This window comes from Scardinius erythrophthalmus (genome assembly GCF_964197995.2).
Source record: "Scardinius erythrophthalmus genome assembly, chromosome: 24".
Classification (NCBI taxonomy): domain Eukaryota; kingdom Metazoa; phylum Chordata; class Actinopteri; order Cypriniformes; family Leuciscidae; genus Scardinius; species Scardinius erythrophthalmus.
This window is the reverse complement of record NC_138244.1, coordinates 19,639,297-19,663,384: the sequence shown is the minus strand read 5'-3', so window position 1 is coordinate 19,663,384 and position 24,088 is coordinate 19,639,297. Positions and strand designations below refer to the sequence as shown.

The following is a 24,088-nucleotide window of genomic DNA, read 5'->3' as shown; positions in this document are numbered from 1 at the left end:
AAAAAAAAGATTCTTTATATTGGAAATTATTCTTCAGATTATTAAAATGTTGTTCACACTAAGAAAAAACATGGTTCTTTTAAGAATGGTTCAGTTAAAAGTTATTTAAGGGACCACAAAATGGTTCTTCTGCGAAAACCCCCTTTTGAAAACCCCATATCCACATAAATATAAATTGGCCTATATGCTTTCTAAATATGATTCAACTGGTTGTATAGCAGTTAGTTGAAATTAAATTTAAATTTAATTATACAATTATATTAATTAAAAAAGTAGCCTAAATGGAAAAAAAAAGTTAATTTAAGTGTAATAAAAACAAAACATACATCACAGGTGAACGTGCAAAGGTGTATACATATATTTTGTAAAATTACTTTAAGTAAATAAATTGCAAAAATATAACTGCTTTAAGTTTGAGAACCCATGCTTTGTGGCAGTTAAAATTGGGAAAACCTCATGTGACTTTGCCTCAACCAAATTAAAATGAAACTTACTTAGAAGGGCTGCGAGCTGTAACAGCATGTTTCTAGATTCTTTCTTCAGCCTGTGTGAGCAGTAATCCTGGTTTTGAACTGAGTCTGATGATCAATGCAGACTGAGCTGATGTCTGCTACTGCAGCTGGAACTGCGAGAAACTTTTTCTCCTCCGCCGCTAATCTTCTGCGCATGCGTCAATTCGCGCCCTCCCCCATTGAATTCATGAAGGTGGTCTTGAGGTAAGCAAGCAACGGTCGGACAAAAAGAGATAAAACGAATTAAAAGAGTACTATAAGTGTAAGTCTAAGTAGACTAATGTATGTACACGTCAAATGACAAACACTGATTGTAAGCATTTGCATACACTGAGGAAAACCTGCCTTTTGTGAGATTTGAAACGGTATGGACTCGGCAAAGATTTACCCTCGGGTGGAATTGTTTGGGTTTGTGACAAAAAAAAAAAAAGAGTAATATAGTCATATTTTTTGCCGTACAGGCAAATATTTTTCCATTTGTATTTCAATATTTGAAATACCAACAAAATGTAAGATATTTACCGTAATGTACCTACTGTGGCTTACCATGTTTAATTAGCCTATATCATGTGCTATATTCATGCACCACGGTATTAGCATGGTACTCCAAGTTATTAATATAGTAGACTACATGTCCCAGAAAATCATGGTAGCACAATGGTACTTTTTGTTAGTGTTAAGATAAAAACAAAAACACTCATCAGTTTTTGCATTATTAAAAGATTAAAATAAAATGGCCTATAAAATGTTCCCACAATCTCTCAATAATAATTGCAAAGTCTTAACAACAATTATGTTAACAGCTATTCTTACTTTCAATGATGAATGCTGAAATGAACTGGCATGTGAAATGGGAGTGATCAGTGAAATGGCCTTAAATAAGGGAGGATTCCTTAGTAATTAGACAGTTTAAAGGTGAGTCAAAGAGCAGGAGGTTCATGTAAAACTAATTGTTGTCTCGGATGAGCTAAATTAGTGAAATAATCCAAATGACAAGGCAGAGAAAAACAATACTCTGTAATTTTAGACATTAAGAAGTAACCCAGAGCTTTTGATTATCAATGTATTCCTAAGGCAATAAAAAGTGGTCAGTTATGTATATGGAGGGCATGTTCACCAAAGCACATTTGATTCCTTTAGGTCATTTTACCCTACATCCTGTAACCAATTCACATAGCGTTTTTCTTTGTTTTCTCTTTGTAAACTTCAGGAAGAGATTAGGTGAGGTGACACAATATCTGTAGATCCTTCGGAAACCAGAAAGACACAGTTTACCCCTTCAACAGACTTTCTGACCTACACCAGAAAAAAAAAACGTTCAGTCAGGTAACTAAAAAAAATTACTTCAGGTTGTAACACCTAAATTAACTAGTTTTATTCAAGTAAAAAAAAAAAAAACACTATTTAATATATCTGAATTAACCTGACTACAGGTTACTCCTAAAAGTCATTTTTAAGAATCAGTTCAGGTAGAAATAACTATAAGGTAACAACTGCACCATTTCATTTTTTTATTGCTTAAAAACAAGTGAAGATGAAATTATCTCAGATAAAATGTCTCAACAACACTTAAGTAGCTAAAAATGGGGGAAGATCCACTCAGACAGATCAATGAAATAACATCAGTGGGCCTTTACCTTTGGTTTTGCAATTCAACAGTAAACAGAGAGGCTATTAACACCGCAGGACAAAAGCACAGACCCTCCACCTCCTGCGAGAGACAAACAAACACATTCCACAAGCAGCAGGCGTCTAAACTTGACTGACTTATCTTATTGCGCATGGAGCAGATGTAGAGATGAACTCTGGAAGTAATGCTGAAGTAGATTTTTAATCTATAGAGGTTTTAATTACTTAAACATGAACCAAAAACAATGGAAATACTTAAAAGCATTTGAACTGTTGGAGGAAGCGTAGGAATATGCTTAAATAGCTCAGACTAAGCTAATCTGAATCAATCAGTAATTGAATATGCATCTCTGATTCGTCAAGTCTAAATCAAACGTTAAATTCATGAGTCTTTTTGAATGATTAATTTTAAAACCTGGCTCATAAGAATCATTGTTACTCAGTGAGGACAACTCACTTGAAAAATAGGTTTTGTCGTCATTATTTTTGTCATTATTTATCTCATTCAATTCAAGTTTCAAGTTTGTTCTTATTTATATAGCACATTTAAAAACATGGCTGACCAAAGACCAGGGCAAAACCACACGTTCATGATAGAAGCTCACAATGAATTAAAAGCTAAAGAAAAAAAGTAGGTTTTAAGAGAAGATTTAAAAACAATTAAAGACTGCGCCGATCTGATGTAGACCGGAAGGCTGTTCCACAGCCTAGGGCCGGCAATAGCAAAGGCTCTATCTCCTCTATTCTTTAATTGTGATCTGGGGACAGATAAAAGTCCCTTATCACCAGACCTCAGATTTCGTATGGGATTGTGTGGACAGAGTAGCTCAGACAAATAGCTCGGTGCTAGAATATTTAAGGATTTAAAAACAAAGAGAAGAATTTTAAACTCAATTCTAAAATGCACAGGTAGCCAATGCAGCGATTTCAAAATTGGAGAAATGTGATCAAATTTACGTTTTCTTTTGAGGAACTTTGCAGCGGCATTTTGTACTAATTGGAGACGAGCAATAGAGTATTTGGTCATGCCATAGTAAAGAGAGTTGCAGTAATCCAAATTAGATGTAATGAGCGCATGGATAGCAATCTCTAAGGTTTTCTCAGACAGAGAGGATTTAATCTTAGAGAGAAGACGTAGCTGGAAGAAACAGGAACTAATCACCGCATTTATTTGTTTTTCAAATAATTTGAGGTTCTGATCCCAGAAAACACCTAAGTTCTTAATGCAGGATGAAGTAAAAGGAGCAAGGTAATCCAGGTCAATGCAATCTCATTCAATTCAACAAACTCATAACTTGAGTAAATTATAATTTGTTTTGCTGTGCCACTGTAGATTCAAGCAGTGCAGGAAACAATGCTGCATGGTTTGTGTAATGTAGTTGGCATTTTTAATTTTACTCTTGCGTCCTCTAGTGGACAGTCAGGGTTGTACATTCCCTATATGACATTGTCAAACACAGGACTGTCCATAATTTGCAAAAAAAAATATACTTTAAAGAAAATACTTAAAGAAAAACATCAGATTAAAAAATGGACAGAACCATAAAGCATTCCTGGTTTGTAGCACCAGATTCGGCAAATCCTTAAATCAGGGTTCCTCAAATCCGGTCCCGGAGGGCCACTGCCCTGCAGAGTTTAGTTCCAACCCTGATCAAACACACCTGAACAAGCTAGTCAAGCTCTTCAGAGTTACAAGAAAATTGCAGGTATGTGAGTTTGATGAGTGTTTGAGCAAAACTCTGCACCACAGTGGCGCTCCAGGACCGGATTTGAGGAACCCTGTCTTAAATGATCAAGATAAAAGAGCTGCATTTATCCCATAATCCTAGTCCGAGGCAGTTTTGTCCTGCAACCTTCAGCATTCTCCCATGGCAAACACTAAAAATGCTTCCTCTAATTTTGAGGATGGGAAACCCTTGCAGGCTTAAGTGGAGCACAGACCATATTTTTCCACTTTGTCAACAATAAAGTTCTTCAAATAATCTGCCTCCTTCTGGAGTGCCTCCAAATCTTTCATCCTTTCCTCTCTTTTTTCAGTTGCATCCAGAATCCTTTTCTCCAAGTCTGAAACACCAAGGATAAAGAAACATTTCACATATCGAAATCCGTCATACCATTAAATCCAGATGTATACTGCTCTGTTTTGATATTGTACCTTCAATGTTCTTCATTTTATCTTCCACATATTTAGCCAGCGTCTCTGCCTCCATTGTGATGTTCTTTAGACGTTCATTAACCTCTTCATTAACATTCTGGTTTGTGCTATTCAGTTTTAATTTTTCAAACTGCTCTTTCAGTTCCTCAAGATCCTGTAAATGTAGAAAAGCAATCAACTCTTAACAGAACTGGTTAAGGTTAGCTAAATAAAGGCAGCTGCAACATCTTTCCAGTTACTACTATTATACTTTTAAACAGTAACTATGTTTGTACATCCGACATACTGCATATTTACATAAAATATATGTACTTGTAAGACTTACATCGTTGACATCTTTGGCACTGGCGAGAGCTGCATTGGCAGCATCTTTGGCCTCCTTCCCCTGAGCTCTGTTCATCTCTGTCTTATTCTTCAAGGCCTGGATTTCATCCAGTAACTTTTTGGCTCGAGTCGAATTCAAATTGTCCTCAATGTTTTTCAGTTTAGGTTCAGTCTAATTTACATTGATGAGAAAATATTGTTATTAAGCAGTATATTGGTGATAAAATAGGTGATAACACTGAGAGCAAAATAAACTATAATTTCATATTCATTTTAAAGGGATAGATCACTGAAAATAAAATGGTGTGGACCACATGTCTGACTTCATAATGCGTGGAGAAATTACACCATACAGGTCTAAATGACATGGAAGTGAGTGAATGACAGAATCACTCATTGAAAGATTCCTTAAACATGCATGCATTGTATAGCAAAATAAATCATTACCTCATTAACTTTGCCACGGATAGCGTAATTGTTTTCATCAGCCTCATCCAGATCATTGGCTATCTTGTCATTGAGCTCTTCTGTATCATTCAGTACTTTCTCTATCTCCCTTACATCAATTGCCTTGGTTCTGTTCCTGGTTATACAACAACCAAACATGATTAGTGATGCTGGTGACGACAGGTTTAGCTTTATAAAGCACACTGAAATAGTTTAAACTACAGATGTGAGACAGAATTCATTACTACAGCCTCACAAGATTTCTTTGGCCTTCTCTTTCAGGTCTTCTGCAATTTTGGCTTGTTTTTCTAAGTGCTCTAGATCATCGTTGAAGTCTGTGATGTTTGCCAAGATCTTCTTTATGTTCTCAATCATGTCCTTGATCTCATCAGGGGACTTGGGTAGCTGAATGGACAACACAGCATTGGCCAGTTTCTCGATGTCTTCTGGCCTCACCATCTCATCTGTTGAGGTACAACACTCAACTAAATTTACATTTTACAATTTACATTTTCATTTTATTGTATATGTAAACTTAAGTAGTCGTTTCATCTTAAAATTCCTCTTGCCACACCAAATGTTCTGGAGACATTTGACAGAATGAAGCTGTTTTTAGCACAGAAATTTGGATCGATTTTCACGTGTTTTGTCTGTTCAGACTAATGTGAAAATATTTGCTGATGGGCTAAATAAGAACGCAAATTTAATCTCTAACAGTAGGTGGCTCTAATGGTAAAGCAGAATTACAGCGGTACACAAAAGGCAGCAGTGCACAACTTTCTGTTCCCTATCAGTCGGTCACTATCGACGTACGTCACGACTAGGGGTGGGAATCTTTTACCATCTCACGATTCGATTCGATTCCGATTCTTGAGGCCACGATTCGAAACAAAATCGATTTTCGATTCAAAAAGATTTTCGATTCAAAACAATTCGATTTTATTCATAATGACTTCTAATCAGGTTTCTGGTCATGATCTACTCTCATCTGCTTTGCTATACAGAATGACAAACATAATGACAGACATTAAAGTGTCTTTTTCACATTTATTAAGTTCAATTCTCAGGGAAGTGCCTTTTATCAAAAACATTGAAAAAATGTTTTTACTTGGTACTTTTAAAGCAAAGTATTTATGATGACCCATAACGAACTTACTTCTAATACTTCCTATATTAATTTTATTAATAAAACAAATGGAAGTGATTTGGCAAGTCAACTGTAAGGTTACATTTGCCAGGATATGTCCCAACATTGCTGAGAACCAACAGGAAAAGAAATGTGTGCTTGTACTAGCAGCATACTTGTAGTAAATTAATACAAACTTCAGCATATTCTGAATCTCTAGCATAGTAGCATTTAATAATAGACTTCTAACCAACATCCTCTTGTTATTTCCAATTAGCAATATAATCCTTCATACAAAAAAAAAAACATTTTGCTGTAGCAAATTCACAAACAGTTTTCGTTCAAAAATATAGAATTATGTACCAGAAGCTATCATAACGTATAATGCTTGTGGACTGCATATTCTGAATACAAGTCGCTCTTGACTTATAGTAGGCTACACAACTAAATAATAAAGAGTTATGACTTGAAATGTTTGCTGTATACCACAATCAAAAACAGCTTATACAAAGAAAGTGAATGAACATCTGCAGAGAGTTACTTACCGTCAAAATGTAACTTTTTGTGACTGGCATTGCACATTTGGCGCTTAGCCATCATGCGTCCGTTATGTGCGCGTCTCTGTTATGTGCACGCCACAGACTGTCCGCGCACGTGCACATCCGCTTCAGAGTTCCGCCTTTTGCGTTCCGTCAATGTTACGTTATTAGAATTTTTTTTTTTTAGAAAATCGTTTTTTGACATTTGTGAATCGATTCAGAATCGTCCACGTCCCGAATCGCGATTCATCTAAGAATCGAATTTTCCCCCCACCCCTAGTCACGACCGATGAATAAGAATCTCGCTAGAGAGGCCAATCTACTTAGAGTGAAACTAAACGAGCCAATGCACATTGGCATGCAGTCAATTGCAACAGCTGCTCTGCCATGCAGCGCGGGTATAACAAGCAGCAAGTGCGATTACAGGAGCGATTACACTTCGATGCTGTGTACTCTACTGAAAGAAGAGAATTACGAGAACAAACAAGCTCTCAACGGGACCTCTCCAGTCTGGTGCGGGCGATATAGCGTCGCAGCGTGGTGAATTTCTTTCTCTCTCTCTCTCTATCTTTTTTTTTTTTTTTTTTTTATTGAGCTAAACAAAAAAGCTGTTTTTACAGCTGGTAAGGTGAGCCGTGAGAGCGCTGAAAGGCTGTTCTTATGGCTGGTAAGATTGCCAGCGAGAGAGACCGTGCACAACAGGTGCACATTCTTGTTCATGTTCGCTGCGACCGTTCCCCTGCATGCTTCAGCACCAGAGAGAGCAGTCCTTAAAAGAGCTTACAGGGGTATTGCGCGTCTTTTTAATTGTGTTTCTGGATGCAGTCGTTACCTGAATTATCCGTTACCTGGATGCTTGACCATCCACGAGGTGTGTACCAGTCGTTTCCTTCAGCGCTCCCCATGATGAACAGATGTCGATCGCTGCATTGGAGGGTGGGTCAGACGTGACAGCGGTGCCCGAGTCGGACCCGGGGTTGATGGCCATGCTTTCCTGGGCCGCCAACAGGATCGGGCTCGTATGGAACCCTCCACCGTGTCCCGAGCCCTCAAGGCTGGACGATTGGTATCTCGGGGTGGCGCGCGCACTGGTTCTCAGCAACCCACCCCGGTGCCTTTCTTCCAGGGGCAGCATAAGGAGCTCACTGGGTTGTGGACGGTACCTTTCACTGCCAGAAACCGTCCAGGAGGCTCCTCCCTTCCTCACCACCCTTGATGATGGGACGGCTAGTGGAGCGGGCCGTTGCCATGCAACTGTGTCTCCCTTCCCGGGCCTGTAAGTACTCGTCGGACTTAACCGGCAAGGCTTACAAGGCATGTGGGGAAGCTGCCTCTGCCATACACGCTATGGCGTTGTTGCAGGTCCATCAGGCCAAGGCACTGAAGGACCTGCACGAGGGTGGTCATGAACCCCAAAGTTCTTCAGGAACTTCATGCCACGACGGACCTCGCACTTCATGCGACGAAGGTGACCGTGCGGTCGTGGGTCGTGCGATGTCCACAATGGTGGTCCAGGAATGCCATCTCTGGCTGTGTCTTGCTGACATGAGGGAGGCAAAGTCAGGTTTCTTAACTCCTTAACGTGGTCAAGAACTTCGCCCAGCAGTTCTCGGCTGTAAAAAAGCAGACTGAGGTAATTAATCCCATCCTTCCACGGAGGTCAGCTGCCTCCACCCCATTGTCTGCGGCACCTCAGTCTGCTCCTCCTGCATGGTTCCTAGACCTCCAACTCCATGTGTGTTCCCTAGACGGGACGCGGAGGTTCTAGGTGACTTACCCCCAGAGGTACTTACCACCATAGACATAATAAATACATAGACGCCCTATTGCCAGCTTTGGAACGTTGCTGCGATACGTCAACACCTCCGCCATATTGCTGAGGGCAAGACTACGCTGTAATCAAATGCAAGTAAACGGGTGAGCTGTGGCCTCTCTGGATTAAAAACAAAAATAATGTTTAGATTTATCAACCTATTTCAGTGGTTTGTACGTGGTGAACAAAAAGTCATTTAAAATCTCTAGTCATTTAAAATCTCGATAGTTAGACTTATAAAGTACTTTTATAATAAGGAATTGTCAAACCTCAGGCTTGTCATGCATTTGGCTTTTTATTCTTGGATAAGAATTGTGAAGACCCCCATACTAAGATATAATTTAAGTTTCACATTCAATGAAATAAAGTTTTCTTATTGTGGAAAAAGCATGACCCGATTTTAGCAATAACAAAAATAACTGATGGATTCTTTATGATAATACATATGATATGGTTCAACTACAGTGCAATGCAAATAGTACAGAGAATGTATATTAAAATATTTTATATTTTAAAATATTCTTACATAGGCTATATAAAATAAAAAAATCAGTTTTATTGATCAATAATAGCTTTTATAAAAGTATAAGTAGCCTAAAAGGTATAAAAAGCTACAACGTAAAAGGCGCTCGTTAAATAGCCTAAATATATAAAGTTATGAAACTTCACTTTGCCCTCAGCCAAAACTATTTGACAGGGAAGAAATTATAGATTAATGAGACAAAGATCACCCATTAGATATACACAAGACAAATTATATCTCATGTTTAACAACTAGACTAGAGACATCAGAGCCTGCGGCAAACGTTAGAAGCACTAGCCGAGGTAAGGCTGTTCCAGGTGGGATACATGAGCGCTGAGCGCCCGGTGATCACATGGATCTCACAACTCCGAAAATGTCAGGTACATTTTTTAAATAGGCGCTATCTTTATCAATAAACCACAGATTTGAGCTTTGGGTTAGTCCATATATATCTCCACACAACTCCTTCGGGGAAGAATGTGGGATCCGCAGCGTTTCCCTTCCTAACAGAAAGGGTACGCTTTCCCAGTGTTATCCAAAAATCTCACTGTATGGCTTATCAGCAACAACAGTAACAGATACACTCTGTGTAAGACTTCTCCTAATGTCCTTCCAGGCAAGAAGGGGAAATCAGCTTGCACAGGGCGCTGGATGGGGTCAGCAGCTGTGGATAGAGTTCTCAACGGGTCGGGTCGGCCCGACAAACCCGACGGGACTCGCCGAAAATATAAGCAAATGACTCGGGTCGGGTCGGACCTCGGGCTTAATCTTTTCTGCTCAGTGAAAAACAAAACAAACAAAAAAAACATTTATTAATCATCGCTGCTGTTCACCGTTAAGAAAGTCTGGCTGATGCGTGCAACGTGCATCATGGAGAGGGGCGGGGGCAGACCTGACGCTGCTGCGTGCACGCCTTTAGCCTGGAGAAGAAGATGGAGTTGGTGAAAAGTAAACTTGCCGCAGGTGAATTCACCGTCGCTAGTACAGGAGTGGGAAAATCAGAGGTCTGGAAAGTTGTTTGTATTGTTAAAAGGCGTGAAAATTAAAGGTTGATTTGAATTTCCGTCTGCTGGTCATGATAATATGTGTATGAGAGAAAGAAAAAAATTATCGTCGGGCCGCGGGTCGGGTTCGGGCAGATAATTCACGTTGAAGTGTCGGGTTACATCGGGTCCGGGCTTTAAAAGCCACAGGCCGGTTCGGGTCGGGTTGTAATTTTCAGGCCCATTGAGAACTCTAGCTGTGGATTCCTATCCGTTGGTTACGATGTACGTAGAGAGTGACCGACTGATAGGGAATGTCTCGGTTACATATGGTAACCCTTGTTCCCTGAAGGAGGGAATGGAGACATACGTCCCGTAGCCACATCTGCTGCGGCCCGCTGGGGCAGCCAGGTCACCGGCTCGGCTCCTCAGCAAAAAACTGAAGAGCAATCGCACCTGCTGCTCGTTATATACCTGTGTTGCGTGGCAGAGCAGCTGTTGCAAAAGATTGCATGCCAATGTGCATTGGCTCGTTTAGTTTCACTCAAAGTAGATTGGCCTCTCTAGTGAGATTTCTATTCGTCTGTCACAACGTACTTTTCTGTTCCCTCCTTCATGGAACGAGAGTTACCATATGTAACCGAGACGTTTCTGATACCCACTGTCATGGTGAAAAATGAAAGTCGAACCGTATTTACATGTTTTCAAACAGTCATTCAGATATTTTTATTCACTACTGTGATACCGAATATAAGAGTAAAGAGGAAAAAAAAGCCGGATTATTTCTCCTCATTGCTGCTTAACAAAATAGTGTGTTCATGAGAGTCACCAAGTCATAGCTTTATGTAACAGCAGCGGATCTGAGCATGTGACCAAAAACTCTAATCTGTTTTTCAGTGTGATTGAAAAAAGATCAGAACACCACAGGCCCAGCATGGAGATTATTGGATGTTAAAAAAACATTGCGTTTGTGTCGGTCTAAACAGATGCATTAACAACCGTTCATTCATATTAAAATATTTATTGTATTGAATTAGGAAAAGATGTTTTGTAAAACACTAGGTTAGCACAAGTGTGAATAAGATTTGAGGGTAAGTTAAATTCCTCAATTCACATGATCAAGGAATATCAATGATACTTTTGTCATTGACACTTGTCAGTAGCCGCGTTTCCATTAAAGATTTGCGCAAAACTTTTGAGATTTTTTTCTAAATATCGATAATAAACTATTGCGTAATGACGGCGGACGGTGGTAAGTTTATATATATCACAGCCACGTACCGCACTAGACCTTATTATTATTAATGGAAGGAAACGTAGGCGTGTTATCCAAGCATTAATGACAAGGAAAGCTCCTTATACTGTGTCTGTGAGTGGCATATATGAAGGTTTAGAATCCAGTATTCCTGTAATTCTTTTGTCTTTTATGAATTCAATAAAGAACTCCGTCTCTTATTCTGTCCAAACACACCGCGTCGTCTACGTCAGGTGACCTGTAAATGCGCAAAAACTGTTTCCATTGCAGTTTTGCGAAATATTTCTTTTTCGAATTGCCGGAAAAACCACCTCATGTGAGCGTAAAAACTTTTTTGCTATAAATGGGAGTTTTTGCGAAATTGATGCGTTTCCATTGAGTGTATTTTCAATTCGCAATTTCAATTTGCACAATTTGAAGGGTAATGGAAACGCAGCTACTGTCTACTTTTGTAGAATGAAAAAGAGAAGCTTGGAGCTCTGCTTTTGCTTCTGCCCTCCACAAAATGAAGATACTACTTCTGATTTGTCTGAGAATGACCTGAGGTGGGTATATGATAAAATAACTACCCAATTACTTTTCTTGACTGGATATGATCAAAGACCAGGCTAGCTTTTAACAGAAGCAAGCAAGTGAATTTGTTACATGAAGTACCTCTTAGGTAGTCCTTGAGCTTCTCTATGAGGTTCTTGGTGTCAGTCTTTTCCTTCTCATATTTGTTCTTAGTCTGATTAATTTTATTCATCAGCTCCTCTGCTTGATCTCTGATGTAATTAGTCATTTTTGAGGTGTTCATGAGCTGTAAATGGAAAAGAAAACAGAATGAGGTCTTCAAGTTAAAGATAAAATGATAAGAAAAATATTGTGGCTCCTGAAGAACAACTTAAGTTCCTCTGGATACCCTAATATGGAAAATTTGAACTACAAAACCGTAAAGTAAATGTATTCAAAAATTATAAATAAGAGTACGCAAGAATATGAATGTCCTGGTAAGTTTTTGACATGCCTTTGCCTCATCTTCTTTGAGTTTACTGCGCAGAGCAGTGATGTTCTTCTCGGTCACCTCTGCCAGTTTGGAGGCATTGAGGCTGATGGGTAAACTCCCCATACAGGCCGGCCCCCCGCACACCCCACACAAAGCTCCACCACATTTTGCTTTCTCACATTCTACATCACCTGGAGCCCCACAGACCTACGGCAGAAAGATTTGTCACTGTGATTTTTCTTTCTTTTTTTCTTTTTTTTTTTTTTTACAAAACCACAGTTTTACTCTTCATTCACCTCCTCATTGAGTTTGGCAACGCTCAGAGCTTTCACTTTCCTTTCCAGCTTATCCATTTCTCCTATGCGACACTTTGCAAGTTCCAATGTGGCATTCTCTCTTGTCTTCCTGGAGGCTTCTTGGGTCTTTTTAGCCGCTTCCACTTTCTTCACGCTGTCAGTGAATTCGTCATAGAGCTTTTTGATCTTATTCAAAATATCTGAAGAAATTACACACAATAGTTACATAGTAATGACTTTAAAGGCCAAACTGAAGTGTTATAATGATATTGTTCATAAATGACAGTATGATTCAGCCATAACAACTAATGGTGGTATTCATTGAGATTTAACACTTTTCACACACAAACCATTAGCTTTTACGTCTGTCACTGGAACTTCTTTTGCCTTCTCTCTGAGATTCTTCAACAGCCTATTGAACTCAAGGCGGATGTTGTCGATGTCAGTGTTGAGAAGTACGGTTGGATCAATAATGATTATGTGTGGGTCAATTGTCTCCGTTTCATTCCTAAGGAGTTAGTTGAATACCATGCAAGATATTGGCTTTCATTGTAGAAAGATTACTGGATACAGTATATTTTAATAAATTAATAGTTTTAAAATAAAATGAGCATCATATTATTGACCTAGAAATATTGTATTATGTTAATTAAATTGTGTAAAGACATTGCAATACCTAATGCGTGCCAAGAGCTTCTCTAGTTTTTCAAGCTCATCCTGAGCAGTCATGTTAAGAAGACTCTGCAACTTCTCCAACAAATTCTGTAAGTGTTGTAGATCAGATGGAGACCGATAGTCTTCAGGGCAAGGCATCATAGTTTCTATCCTCTCAGCATCTTGTCTAATATCTGAGACGATTTTCTCCCAGAGGTGGAAGCAGGCATGGCAGGGTTCACAGGCAGGAAAGTTGGTGTTGTGACCCGGGGCACATTCATCACAGAAAAGCCCTGTCACCCCTGGCTTACACAAACACTCACCGGTGTAAGTGTCGCAAGCTGGAAAAATGGTGCCCTCCATGTTACAGTCACAAGCTAAAGGAAGGATGAGATTTTGTTTTAGTCAGCAGACAGTCACTTGGAAGAAAATAAACTGCATATAATAGCTTACATATGCACTGTATATCTGGGTTTCCAAAGTGATTGGGCCCACACTCATCACATTTTCTGCCTCCATACTCTGACTGGCAGAAACACTGGCCTGTGATCTGGGAGGACATTAAGTGAAGGAGTTGAAGCCCTTTGTGATAAGACACTTATTGTGAAAAGTGAATTTATTGTATGAATTATTATATTAACACAAAATACAGTATTGACCTTTTCACAGACGTAGTTGAGAGCATGTTCTGGGTCACAGTTGCAAGGCTCGCACCCAGACTCCCCATCCAGATTCCAGTATCCATCCACACACTCATTACAAAGGGCTCCTTTGACACCTTTGCGACATGGGCACTCGCCGGTTTCCTGGTCACAGAAACAGGGGCTTCCAGCTGGACACTTTTTGTCATCTGTGCCTCTCCGGTCACAAGAACACTCTAGTATACAATAAAAACAAGACCAATGTTGTTTATGAAGGCGTTTTAGTGCCATGTTAAAATATGAAAGACTCAAGAATAAATATCTGATGCCAAAATTTGTAATTTGTTGAAGTCCCCCTGTAGTCAATACTTTTGACCCTTAAAACTCATCTTTGATCACCAAAATTACATATTTAAATGTTTTTTCTTTGAACAAAAATTGTTTTAAAATAGCTTGAATGTCAAGTCATCTTCATTTATATAGCGCTTTTAACAATGTAGATTGTTTCAAAGCAGCTTTACAGAGATAAACGTATAATTTAAGGTAACAGAGATTGTTTTGGCTTTATAGCGGTTCTTTAATAAAGTTATTTTCCAGCTGAAGTTAGTCCAGCTGAATGTAACTCTACATGTAACTCTACACCAGCTCATTGTGCGGCTCGCGAACCTCATGCAGCTCGCCAAGCTTTAATTTGTGGCTCGCATAGTGGTAAAAAATATGGTAATATGATCATGCAGTCACTACAGATATTTCATAAAAACATTAAAAACAAGTAGGGCTATAACGTAACCCATTACAAACTCGATCGATGAAAACCGAAACTGAAAGGATGACATATGACGCGCTGAACGAGCTGTTTTCCTGATGAATAAAGTGTCATATAAATGAGTAGCCTGTCATTCTATAATTCTCCTTTCACTCAACATCTGTGAAGTGAAGCAGGACAACGGCTCACCAGTCCTTGTTTCAAATTCTCATCCACAGACGACTGGTTTGGGGCATTTGTACTGCGTGATAAATACAAACAGCACGACACAATGGTTCATATGTTCATAGTCTCCAAATTATGACCAGAATTGGATAAATATTAATTCTGCATTTTAAAACAAATAAAAAACCAATGTAGTAGGGGTGGGGGAAAAAATCGATACAGCATAGTATCGCGATATTTTCTGTGGCAATACTGTATCGATACACGGGCGCCAAGTATCGATCTTTTATTATTTAAATTACACATGAGAATTTAACTTTGGTAGTAGAATGCTAAAAATCAATTGCTCATTCAGTCCACTAGATGGTGCTGTTTGTTTTCTGGTGAGGTCAGCGGGGTGACTGTCGGGTTGACTGTCAGCACTCTGCTGTCAGCGTGCAGGAGGACGTAGATAAAATAAACATGGCAGCATCAGAGAAAGAAAGTCTTCTCGACGGCTGGAGACATCGTCACAGCACAAAGGAGCACGCTAATGCCTGATTTATACTCGACACATCCGCACGAGCGCGAAGGTGCGCGCGGCAAAAATTACGTCATTGCGGTGTGGGCGGTCGCGCGCGTTGGATGCGCAAGGGCCCATTTCGCCTGGCGGTGTGCATGGCAGATTTTGTAACAACGCGCGCGGCGCCGCATCCAAAGATGAACGACTTTGAGCCGAATCTGGCCGAGCTCGAACTTCTCACCTCACCGGCACCCAGTTTGCACGTTATCACAGGTTCATGTAAGTGTTTTTTAGTTAGTCCGCTTGACAATCACATTTTGCGGCAATAAAATTGATGTGACATGAACAAACAGATGTTGACAGTTTTCCTTTGCGGACATAATTTGAAGTTGGAAAAAGGTAATAAATTGCGATATATTGCAGAATATCGCAATATGTTTAAAATCGCAATAATATCGTATCGTGACCTAAGTATCGGGATAATATCGTATCGTGGTGCCTCTGGTGATTCCCACCCCTACAATGTAGGAGAAAGGTTATTAAGCGACAACAGCGTGAAACTATATTTGTGCAGTGTGCGCATGTCAAAAAAATATATTCCGATTTTAATATTTTGACTTATAAACGTGCACATCACCCGATCATGTATCACATCACGATGTTTAGCTTTCATGTAAACTACAATACATTCAGATTCATCAATCAGAATGAATTCAGTCCGATTGAAACAAAAGTTGTTTATGTAAACATATCCAGTCTCTGCAGAGTTGCCAGTTATGGTGGTCTTTCCAGCTCTTAACGTTGCATGTGCTCTTGGATGGTGAGATACATGATGGGCTAATGTAGAAAAAAATAACTTAAGTTCATTCTGGGATGAATATATTCTGGAAATCCTCCTTTTTTTGTCATTAAGGGAAATCATCTTGTCTCAGTTACAAATTTGACTGGTAAATCATAAAGAGTATTTTTTTTCACCCTTTTGTATTTATTGCATTGCATATTGACTGTTCAGGGGTGATAGATTGATAAGCAGACATAGTGTTTATGACTAGATGTCATTTTTTATTCTTTAAAAATGGCTCTCCCACTGACTTTGTCCAATCAATTTGGCTCTCATAAAAAAAATAGTGAAGACCACTGCTCTACACCCTTGCTGGATTTAGTATATGCAAATTAGCCCCGCCTCCAATCACACACACAGCTGATAGATCAATTTGTTGACGATCACACGTTGACCTGATTGGTTACAGGTCAACGTTTGTGACGTCAGAAACGCCAGCGATTTCAAACCGCGTTTTTGAGACTGTATTTGGTTCACACTGCAGTTTTAAGGAGGAAATACTCAGCAATGGTGCTGACATGAATTTGCACATGGTTTGGCTTAAAGCATATTAAAACACCACATAGACATACAAACAATATTAAAAGCTGGATTTCCACCACAGAGGGACTTTAAGCATTTTGTCCCCCATAGAAAGAAACGCATTTTCACCCCATCTATTTTGTAAATGCATGTTATAAATTTGTATTTTTTGACCTTGTAATGGTTAATCAGCATGTCATAACTTGATCTTATGGTCAAAACAACTTTCTTTTTCTTTTACATATGTGTGACATATGCCAGTAATTTAGTCCACTCAAAACTCACATCTCTGCAATCAACTACAACAGGGGTCGGCAAGTAACTTTGGCCGAGGGCCAATATTTTTTTTTGCCAGTAGGTGGCGGGCCAGCTACACAGAGTAGGCCTATGGATACAAATTAAATACTCTTATATAGGCCTATAATCGCAGAATATGATGGGTCCGTCACTGTCCGTGGATCATTCGTTCAATCGTTTTTTCAAATTAAAACCAAAAATAAAAAGATGAAAAACTACTTGTTTTTCCATTATTTATTTCCTGAACTAAAATGAAAAAACAAATAACGACGGGTTTTCTGATTGTACTCAGATCAAAAATAGAAAAAATTTATTACTGGATTAGACTAATTTTAATTTTGATTTTTTATTTTGAATTTAACACCTTAAGCATATATCAAGGAAATAATTTAAAACAGATCAAGTACTATTGTGGTAACAGATTACAGCCATTTTAATAAAGGTGTGAATCATGCCTCATTCGCTTACAGTCCGACTTTGGAACTTTATTCCTTTTTTATTATTATTATTTATTCGGGACACACACATACACACCTAAGGTTTAAGGAGGTCTGTCAATATAAATATTACGCTATTTTAACATTGTAGGCCTACTGTCAGCAGAGAAAAAAATGCCAAAGAAAAAAATTATGAAATATAAATAACATAAATTAAATAGGACAAAAGCAGCCTATCACTCAAATTTCTAAGCAACCTAAACGAAAATCATATTGCCCTACTGACAAATGAAGTAGGCTATTTTCTGCCGAACTATTTCAAACATCCTTGCACAGGGTTTTTCCTGGCTCAAAATGAGGCGGAGGTGGTAAAATCGTAACACTAGGGGGGTCCGGGGGCATGCCCCCCCGGGAGAAAATTTTGTACATTTTAAAGATAAATTCCTTAATCTGGTGCACTTTGAGTCACTCGAATCTGTTGTTAAAAATGAATAATAATCCACCCGCCAACCACCCATATTCTTTGATTTAGATATCTGCATCTGATCATCACATTACAATTATTCAATTAAGCATGATAATATGGTAACATATCACACTGAAGTAGGCTGATTTAAAATTAACATTTATTTAAATTAAAAGTTCTTTTGGCAAAATTACATTTCCTTTATAGCCTAAACAGAGGCTTTACTCCCTTTAAACTTAAATTGTCAATGTTTCATTTTTGAAAACACTCTTATCGGAATAATTTTTGTACCTTTTATAAAGAGCATTTTCCCCTAATTTTATTTAATGTATGCTCTAAATTTCATTTCAAATGCTTACATTTTATCAATACATTCAATTAAAATAATAAGACACTAGGCTGTTACCAATCAAATTAAATAATTTACATTGAAAAATTATAACTGTATTAAATGAGATTAAGAGATTGTTTAAATATTTTTTAAGGAATGTTGAAAAGAATGCTACTTTATGAAACTAAACCGCCAGTAGGAGGCGGCAGGCGGCCGTCTTAATGAGCGAGTCATTGAGTCATTCATTTAAACGATTCGTTCAAACGGCTGATTTATTCAGAATGAGGCGGTTTAATAATGGGTAATTGAATCTTTGACTCGAGTGATTAGTTCAAAACGCTGAATCATTCAGTAATGAATCATAGATGCGTGTTGCTGTGAGATGCTCTATGTTTCTATTGTTTGGAACTATTTTCGCTGCTGAAACAGAACAAAAACAGTCATTGCGTCTAAAAATGTAAGTAACTTAATTTTAACTATTTGTTTAACTGTTATGAAATCAATATCTCGGTTTCAATCGTGATGGCATTCAGGAAAACGGAACTCTGGTCGTGTGTAGCCTATATAACTAATATATTATAATTAATATGTTATAAATAACGGCGCGAACCTCAACAGCGCTGTTACCGTCCGTACATTAGGTAAGTTACCATGATGGGAGTTCCGTGTCTTTATTACACTCAACACATTATAATGATTTATCTGTCTTCCACCTTTGATTGAATGGAATGTTGTTATTACTTGGCCCGCTCGGCCCGCGGATTATGATCCGTGCAGCACTATGGACACAAGCGGGAACCGCAACAGAACCGTCACAGTGGAAAAAGCGGGAACCGCAACAGAACCGTCACAGTGGAAAAAGTGTATGAGCACGTGACTGTCTGTCTGTCCGAGTTTTGTCGAGAGGCGGAGGCGGCACGAAATTTGACGGAGGCGGCCGCCTCATAATTGTCTATGCAGGAAAAACCCTGTTGCAAAAAAAGAATGTTGTTGGCTGACAATGGTTTCAGTACCAAACAGCTCCTCAGAGCTAGGTGTAGCCTACAGGTCCGAATTAAGTGCGGATACGCTGTCAAAAGGTGTTGGAATGGGCTATTGTCAGTCAGACCGCCCGCTCCGTCCAAAGTACACCAGAGTTCTGACCGCTACAGTCTTTTGACGCGCGAATGGACACAAAGTGGTCAAGCGTAACTAGACGTGGCAGGCGCGAATTTGACGCGCTATTCGCGTCCAGTTTGAACGTACAGTTATACTTTAAAATGTAATCCCGCGCCGCATGATTCCCTATGTGTGTTTCACACAGTATGCGGCGGTGAAATCGCCGCGCGACTACGGCTTTTCTCAAGTATTGGAAGAGTTTTGTGCAGCATTTAGGACTTCCATAATAATCCGGCGGGCCAGAAAATATTGCTGGCGGGCCAGTTTTGGCCCGCGGGCCGCCAGTTGCCGTTCCCTGAGCTCGCATTCATTTTTGGATGCAGTGCCCACAATTCAAAATCCAATCTATAACCAAATACACACCTACTAAATCCCGTCTTACCTTTTAATTTGAATTATCCCTTACATGTGGATGTACATCACAATACGGAAGAAAATATTTATTGCTACTTTCATTTCATCAAGACATAAACATTAAAATGTGTATGTTTATATTCTGGGCCACATTAACAGTTTTCTCTTCATCAGTTATGAATGGGATAAAAAGTTTAATCACATTGTCTTTCCCTTTTGCAGTGTCATGTTTTGCTTGTAGAAAGGGAAACATAAGAAATTTGGTTCTACTTGGTTTGAGCACATTAAGCGTTTTTACCCTTTGACAATTTATTTGAAAAACTGAAAGGGCCACATTGATTTTCGATGACTGTCATTTGAGTTTAAAACATTTCAAAACCTTTACCTTTGCAGTCTTGAGCAAGTGCATTTCCATAGTATCCAATTTTGCAGCTCTGACATCGCGGCCCTTCTGTGTTGTGTATGCAGCGCAAACACTCGCCAGTCACAGCATCACATGCATCACCATCTCGAGAATCAATGTTATTGTTGCAACAGCACTCCTCGCATCGGCCACCTGGCAACCTCAGGTCACCGTAATAACCAGGAGCGCAGGAGTCACAGTGTTGGCCTGCAAGAGAAAGGGTAAGATTTATAAAATAAGTGATTTTTTTAAACAGTGTTGTATCTTTAGTTCCCTAACTGTGCGTTACATCAAACAGGTTACTGGAAGACTCTTTGATGGTCTCGGAAATGCTATGAATGAACGTGAACAAGGACCTGTATGTCCAGGCAGACATTCACAGTTTGGGGCTCCGGAGTACGGATCCTTGTTGCAGGAAATGGCAAAGAAACGTCCACTTCCATCCACATCTGGACATAAGCATGGCTCACATGGCTGCCCAGAGACAGGGTCACCAACATAACCATCTTTACAGCTGGGACAGAAAAAGACCATTAGCATCTAAATTCCAGTGAATATTATTTATTTTGATTGAAACAATTTGATCTCAAATCCTCCCTTACCTTTCACAGTTTGGTCCCGTGGAGTGTTCCCTGCAGTACAAACAGTCTCCAGTGATGGGGTCACAGATGTCAGCCAACCTGTTGCATTGGCATTGTCTACACAGGGGAAACCCATAGTATCCAGGGTAACATTTATCACATCGACGGCCAGTTACACCATCTCGACACGGGCACTGACCAGTTGTCTCGTCACACAGTTCAGCGGTAGAGCCAGATGGATCACAGTCACATGCTAAAAAGGTCAATGAAAAATACGAATGTCCAAGATAAAAAATTTAGCACAAGTGCCATGTTCTTAAAAATGTTTTGTTTGTTTTCACATTTCATATGGATTTGAAATGTTTATTTTCAAAATAAGTTTAAATGATCTAAAACTAAACCTGAATTATACCATGTCATAAAAGATCAAAATATCTGATATTTTAAGAGAATTGTTGAACTCATAATATCAGGACAGTAGCAATTTAAGTCAGATTATTTCATGTCAACTTTGAAATATAGATTGTCACAATATGCCTGAGATGACATGAGAGAATATGGCTTACGTGAGCAGCCATTGGGTCCAAGCCTGTACATCACAGGAGCACAGGAATCACAGCAACGGCCAATAACATTAGGTTTGCATTGACACTGTCCACCGAATTTACTGCATGATGAACTAAACGCTCCAACTTGATGACAGTTGCAAGCTGTTGATTTATACAGATACACATTGTATACATATAGTAACATGGAATTTGAATCTTGTGTATATCAGTGGTGTACCTTTAGATAATACTCACCAACTGCACCATTGTGAATAAAGGCAGACATGCTTCCAATATGCTTCTCACATACTTCAGATGGGGTTTGCTCTCCTGCCTGTGCTCCCAACTCAATACAGCGGTATTGCTGAAACTGAGATAGATGTGACTGCGAACAGACGTTTGGGAGGGAGTCCACTTTGGGAATGAGGCCCAGCTATGGTGAAAGTTAATAGGGGTAAATAAGTATGGTAAATATACGAAACAAAAGCAATTTGTTTTGTAGTTTTTTATTTTATCATTTTGAATGATTTGGATTGGTTGAAATCTTACAGAGTCAATCAGGATGTATGAGCTGGTCTGAGGGCCTGCTTTGTGCTGCTTTCTAAAAGCGACGTCCACATAGTAATTACTACCATCATTGAGGCACACTGGTAGATCCAGAGTGGCTGTCCTGTATATATTAAAAATGTTATTTGGTATTTATGGTTAAGAATAGTACAAACATAGTACATAGAGGAGTATGAAAGTTGGATTCCAAAAAAATATTTTTTAAACACTTAAAAATGTCTTCTTTTCCATTCTACAGAAGAAAGAATTTCATATGTTTGGGACATTGTGAGGGTAAGTAAACTATGTGTAAGTAAACTAATTTTTGAGTGAAATATAACCTTAGTAAACTATCAGTCGACAGAAACCTAATAATATATGTGTTATATACATTAAAAAATAAACCCAACAAAAATCTTCTCACCTTCCAGAGCCTGAAAGAGTAAACACTTTGTCGGATGGGTCATTCTGACAACGTCCATCCCCTGATCCAAGTGGGACAACGTTCACAATAGCTGTCCAATCCTCGGTGGACTGCAAAGATAAATTTTAGAATACATAAATGTGAAATAGACCAAAACATTTCAAACAAACGTTGATATTCAAATATTGATTGAAAGGACTGGCTGACCTCTGGTTCATAGCGGATAACTACATAGTAATCAAGAGCTGCTGGTATATTGCTGACAGTAAATCTGAGTCCTTCCCCATCCTGAACTCGGACAAAACCTGGTCCAGTCCAAGTGACAGACTGATCTGAGACACGTTCTCGCAGGATGATCTGTAGAGATGAGCCTGGTTCAAAGGGGATTGTCCTCTGCATGGGAACAACCAAGTAAGACAATCAGATTCAATTCTATAGCATTATAACTTGGACAGTTTGTTTATCTGTCATTTCAAGCTTCACCTGGCCTTGTCTTCGTCTTCGTCTTTTCCGTTTCTCAGGTTTGTACACCACAACCCTTCCATTACTAATCTTGAAGTCATAACCCCTCTCTCTGAAGTAGTGTTCACAGACGGGCAAGGTGACATGGGGGTTGTATGGGGTCGAAGTTGGCTTCACCGTTTGGGGTTCAGGTTCTTTATTAGGTATTGGGGAGGGTTTCGGACCAAAGGGACATAGAGGGAGCTTGGCTGGTCGTTCAGGTATCTGTTCTGGAAGGTAGACTGTTGTTGGGGCCTGAATAAATGGAGAATTTGCCGACTGGAAGCAGAAAATGAAAGCTGAAGTATTTAATTTTTTTCTGTTAAATCACCTTAAAATGTTTAAATATAAAATTAAAAATTTTAATGACTGTAAAATTATAATGTGGTGTAACAAGAAGGAAAAAGTAATAACATATTTTCCTTATACCAAATACAAGTGCACACCTATTAAAAAAAAAAGTTTTAAAATATATTTTCAAGGTAAAAATATTTATAAAAATAACATGAATTATAAATACCTAAATAAATGTATGTTTTAGCCTTAACTAAACTTGCCATACAAAGGTAAAATTATCTTTATTTTATGAGATTTTTTGACCTTGACACATTCATGGGGTCTCTTAATTCTTATGAATTGAATAAAGTTGCGGTCACACAACACTTTTCATTCCTTTGACTTCCATTCATACACTGAAAAAAAAATTATTGTTGAATTTAATATTTTTTTTTATGTTAAGTGGTTACACACTATTGATTTTAGCTACATTTAAACAAATGTATTAAGTTTAACTTATTAAATTTTAGTTCAACTTAATGCATTTGTTTAAATGTAGCTTAAATCAATTGTGTGCAACCACTTACCATATAAAAATTGATTAAATTCAACGAATATTTTTTTTCAGTGTATGTATCCAAATGTGGGAGACAGGAAATGTAAGCTCATGCGAATTTGGTTGTTTTAAATTCCAAGTGTGTTGAACTCTTCCCTGTGAATTCATATGATATGAAGACGTGTGACCAAAAGACATCACATGTCATGGCATGACATATTAGAATAGAATAGAATAGAATGAGGCATTTATATAGCGCTTTCATATGTACTACTGTACACCCAAAGCGCTTTACAATCATATCAGGGGTCTCTCCTCAACCACCACCAGTGTGCAGCATCCACTTGGATGATGCGACGGCAGCCACAGAACAACGGCGCCAGTGCGCTCACCACACGCCAGCTATAGGTGGAGAGAGGAGAGAGAGTGATAGAGCCAATTCAATGTAAGGGGATTATTAGGAGGCCATGATTGGTAAGGGCCAATGTGTGGAATGTGGCCAGGACACCGGGGTTACACCGGTTAATTAGCT

General features: G+C 38.9%; 2 protein-coding genes and 1 long non-coding RNA gene across 4 annotated transcripts in view; 1 reads left to right on the top strand and 2 right to left on the bottom strand.

Annotated features, from left to right (window-relative positions):
* The window catches only part of lamb1a (laminin, beta 1a), a 42,580-nt gene extending 41,219 nt beyond the window's left edge, over positions 1–1,361 (bottom strand). Inside the window, exons 1-2 of the mRNA XM_081356328.1 lie at positions 1,326–1,361; positions 495–710 (exon numbers count right to left, since the gene is read on the bottom strand). Coding sequence (XP_081212454.1) covers positions 495–522 — 28 coding nt within the window. The 5' untranslated portion in view covers positions 523–710; positions 1,326–1,361. The remainder of the gene's footprint in view (positions 1–494; positions 711–1,325) is intronic.
* Positions 613–23,013, top strand: LOC308684952. Its single transcript, XR_014029404.1, has 7 exons — positions 613–716; positions 5,460–5,539; positions 20,190–20,345; positions 20,423–20,613; positions 20,736–20,966; positions 22,059–22,093; positions 22,231–23,013. It is a non-coding gene; the product is annotated as an uncharacterized lncRNA (long non-coding RNA).
* The window catches only part of lamb4 (laminin, beta 4), a 32,985-nt gene continuing 11,160 nt past the window's right edge, over positions 2,264–24,088 (bottom strand). For both annotated transcript variants that reach the window (XM_081356325.1, XM_081356326.1), the window contains exons 16-36: positions 22,707–23,003; positions 22,431–22,616; positions 22,224–22,333; positions 21,803–21,923; positions 21,509–21,686; positions 21,272–21,415; positions 20,727–20,958; positions 20,481–20,638; positions 20,107–20,331; positions 13,901–14,118; positions 13,695–13,791; positions 13,264–13,618; positions 12,938–13,095; positions 12,588–12,787; positions 12,313–12,498; positions 11,961–12,105; positions 5,324–5,531; positions 5,068–5,203; positions 4,622–4,792; positions 4,297–4,450; positions 2,264–4,205 (exon numbers count right to left, since the gene is read on the bottom strand). In XM_081356325.1, the coding sequence (XP_081212451.1) occupies positions 4,066–4,205; positions 4,297–4,450; positions 4,622–4,792; positions 5,068–5,203; positions 5,324–5,531; positions 11,961–12,105; positions 12,313–12,498; positions 12,588–12,787; positions 12,938–13,095; positions 13,264–13,618; positions 13,695–13,791; positions 13,901–14,118; positions 20,107–20,331; positions 20,481–20,638; positions 20,727–20,958; positions 21,272–21,415; positions 21,509–21,686; positions 21,803–21,923; positions 22,224–22,333; positions 22,431–22,616; positions 22,707–23,003 (3,819 nt within the window). In that variant the 3' untranslated portion in view covers positions 2,264–4,065. The remainder of the gene's footprint in view (positions 4,206–4,296; positions 4,451–4,621; positions 4,793–5,067; positions 5,204–5,323; positions 5,532–11,960; positions 12,106–12,312; positions 12,499–12,587; positions 12,788–12,937; positions 13,096–13,263; positions 13,619–13,694; positions 13,792–13,900; positions 14,119–20,106; positions 20,332–20,480; positions 20,639–20,726; positions 20,959–21,271; positions 21,416–21,508; positions 21,687–21,802; positions 21,924–22,223; positions 22,334–22,430; positions 22,617–22,706; positions 23,004–24,088) is intronic.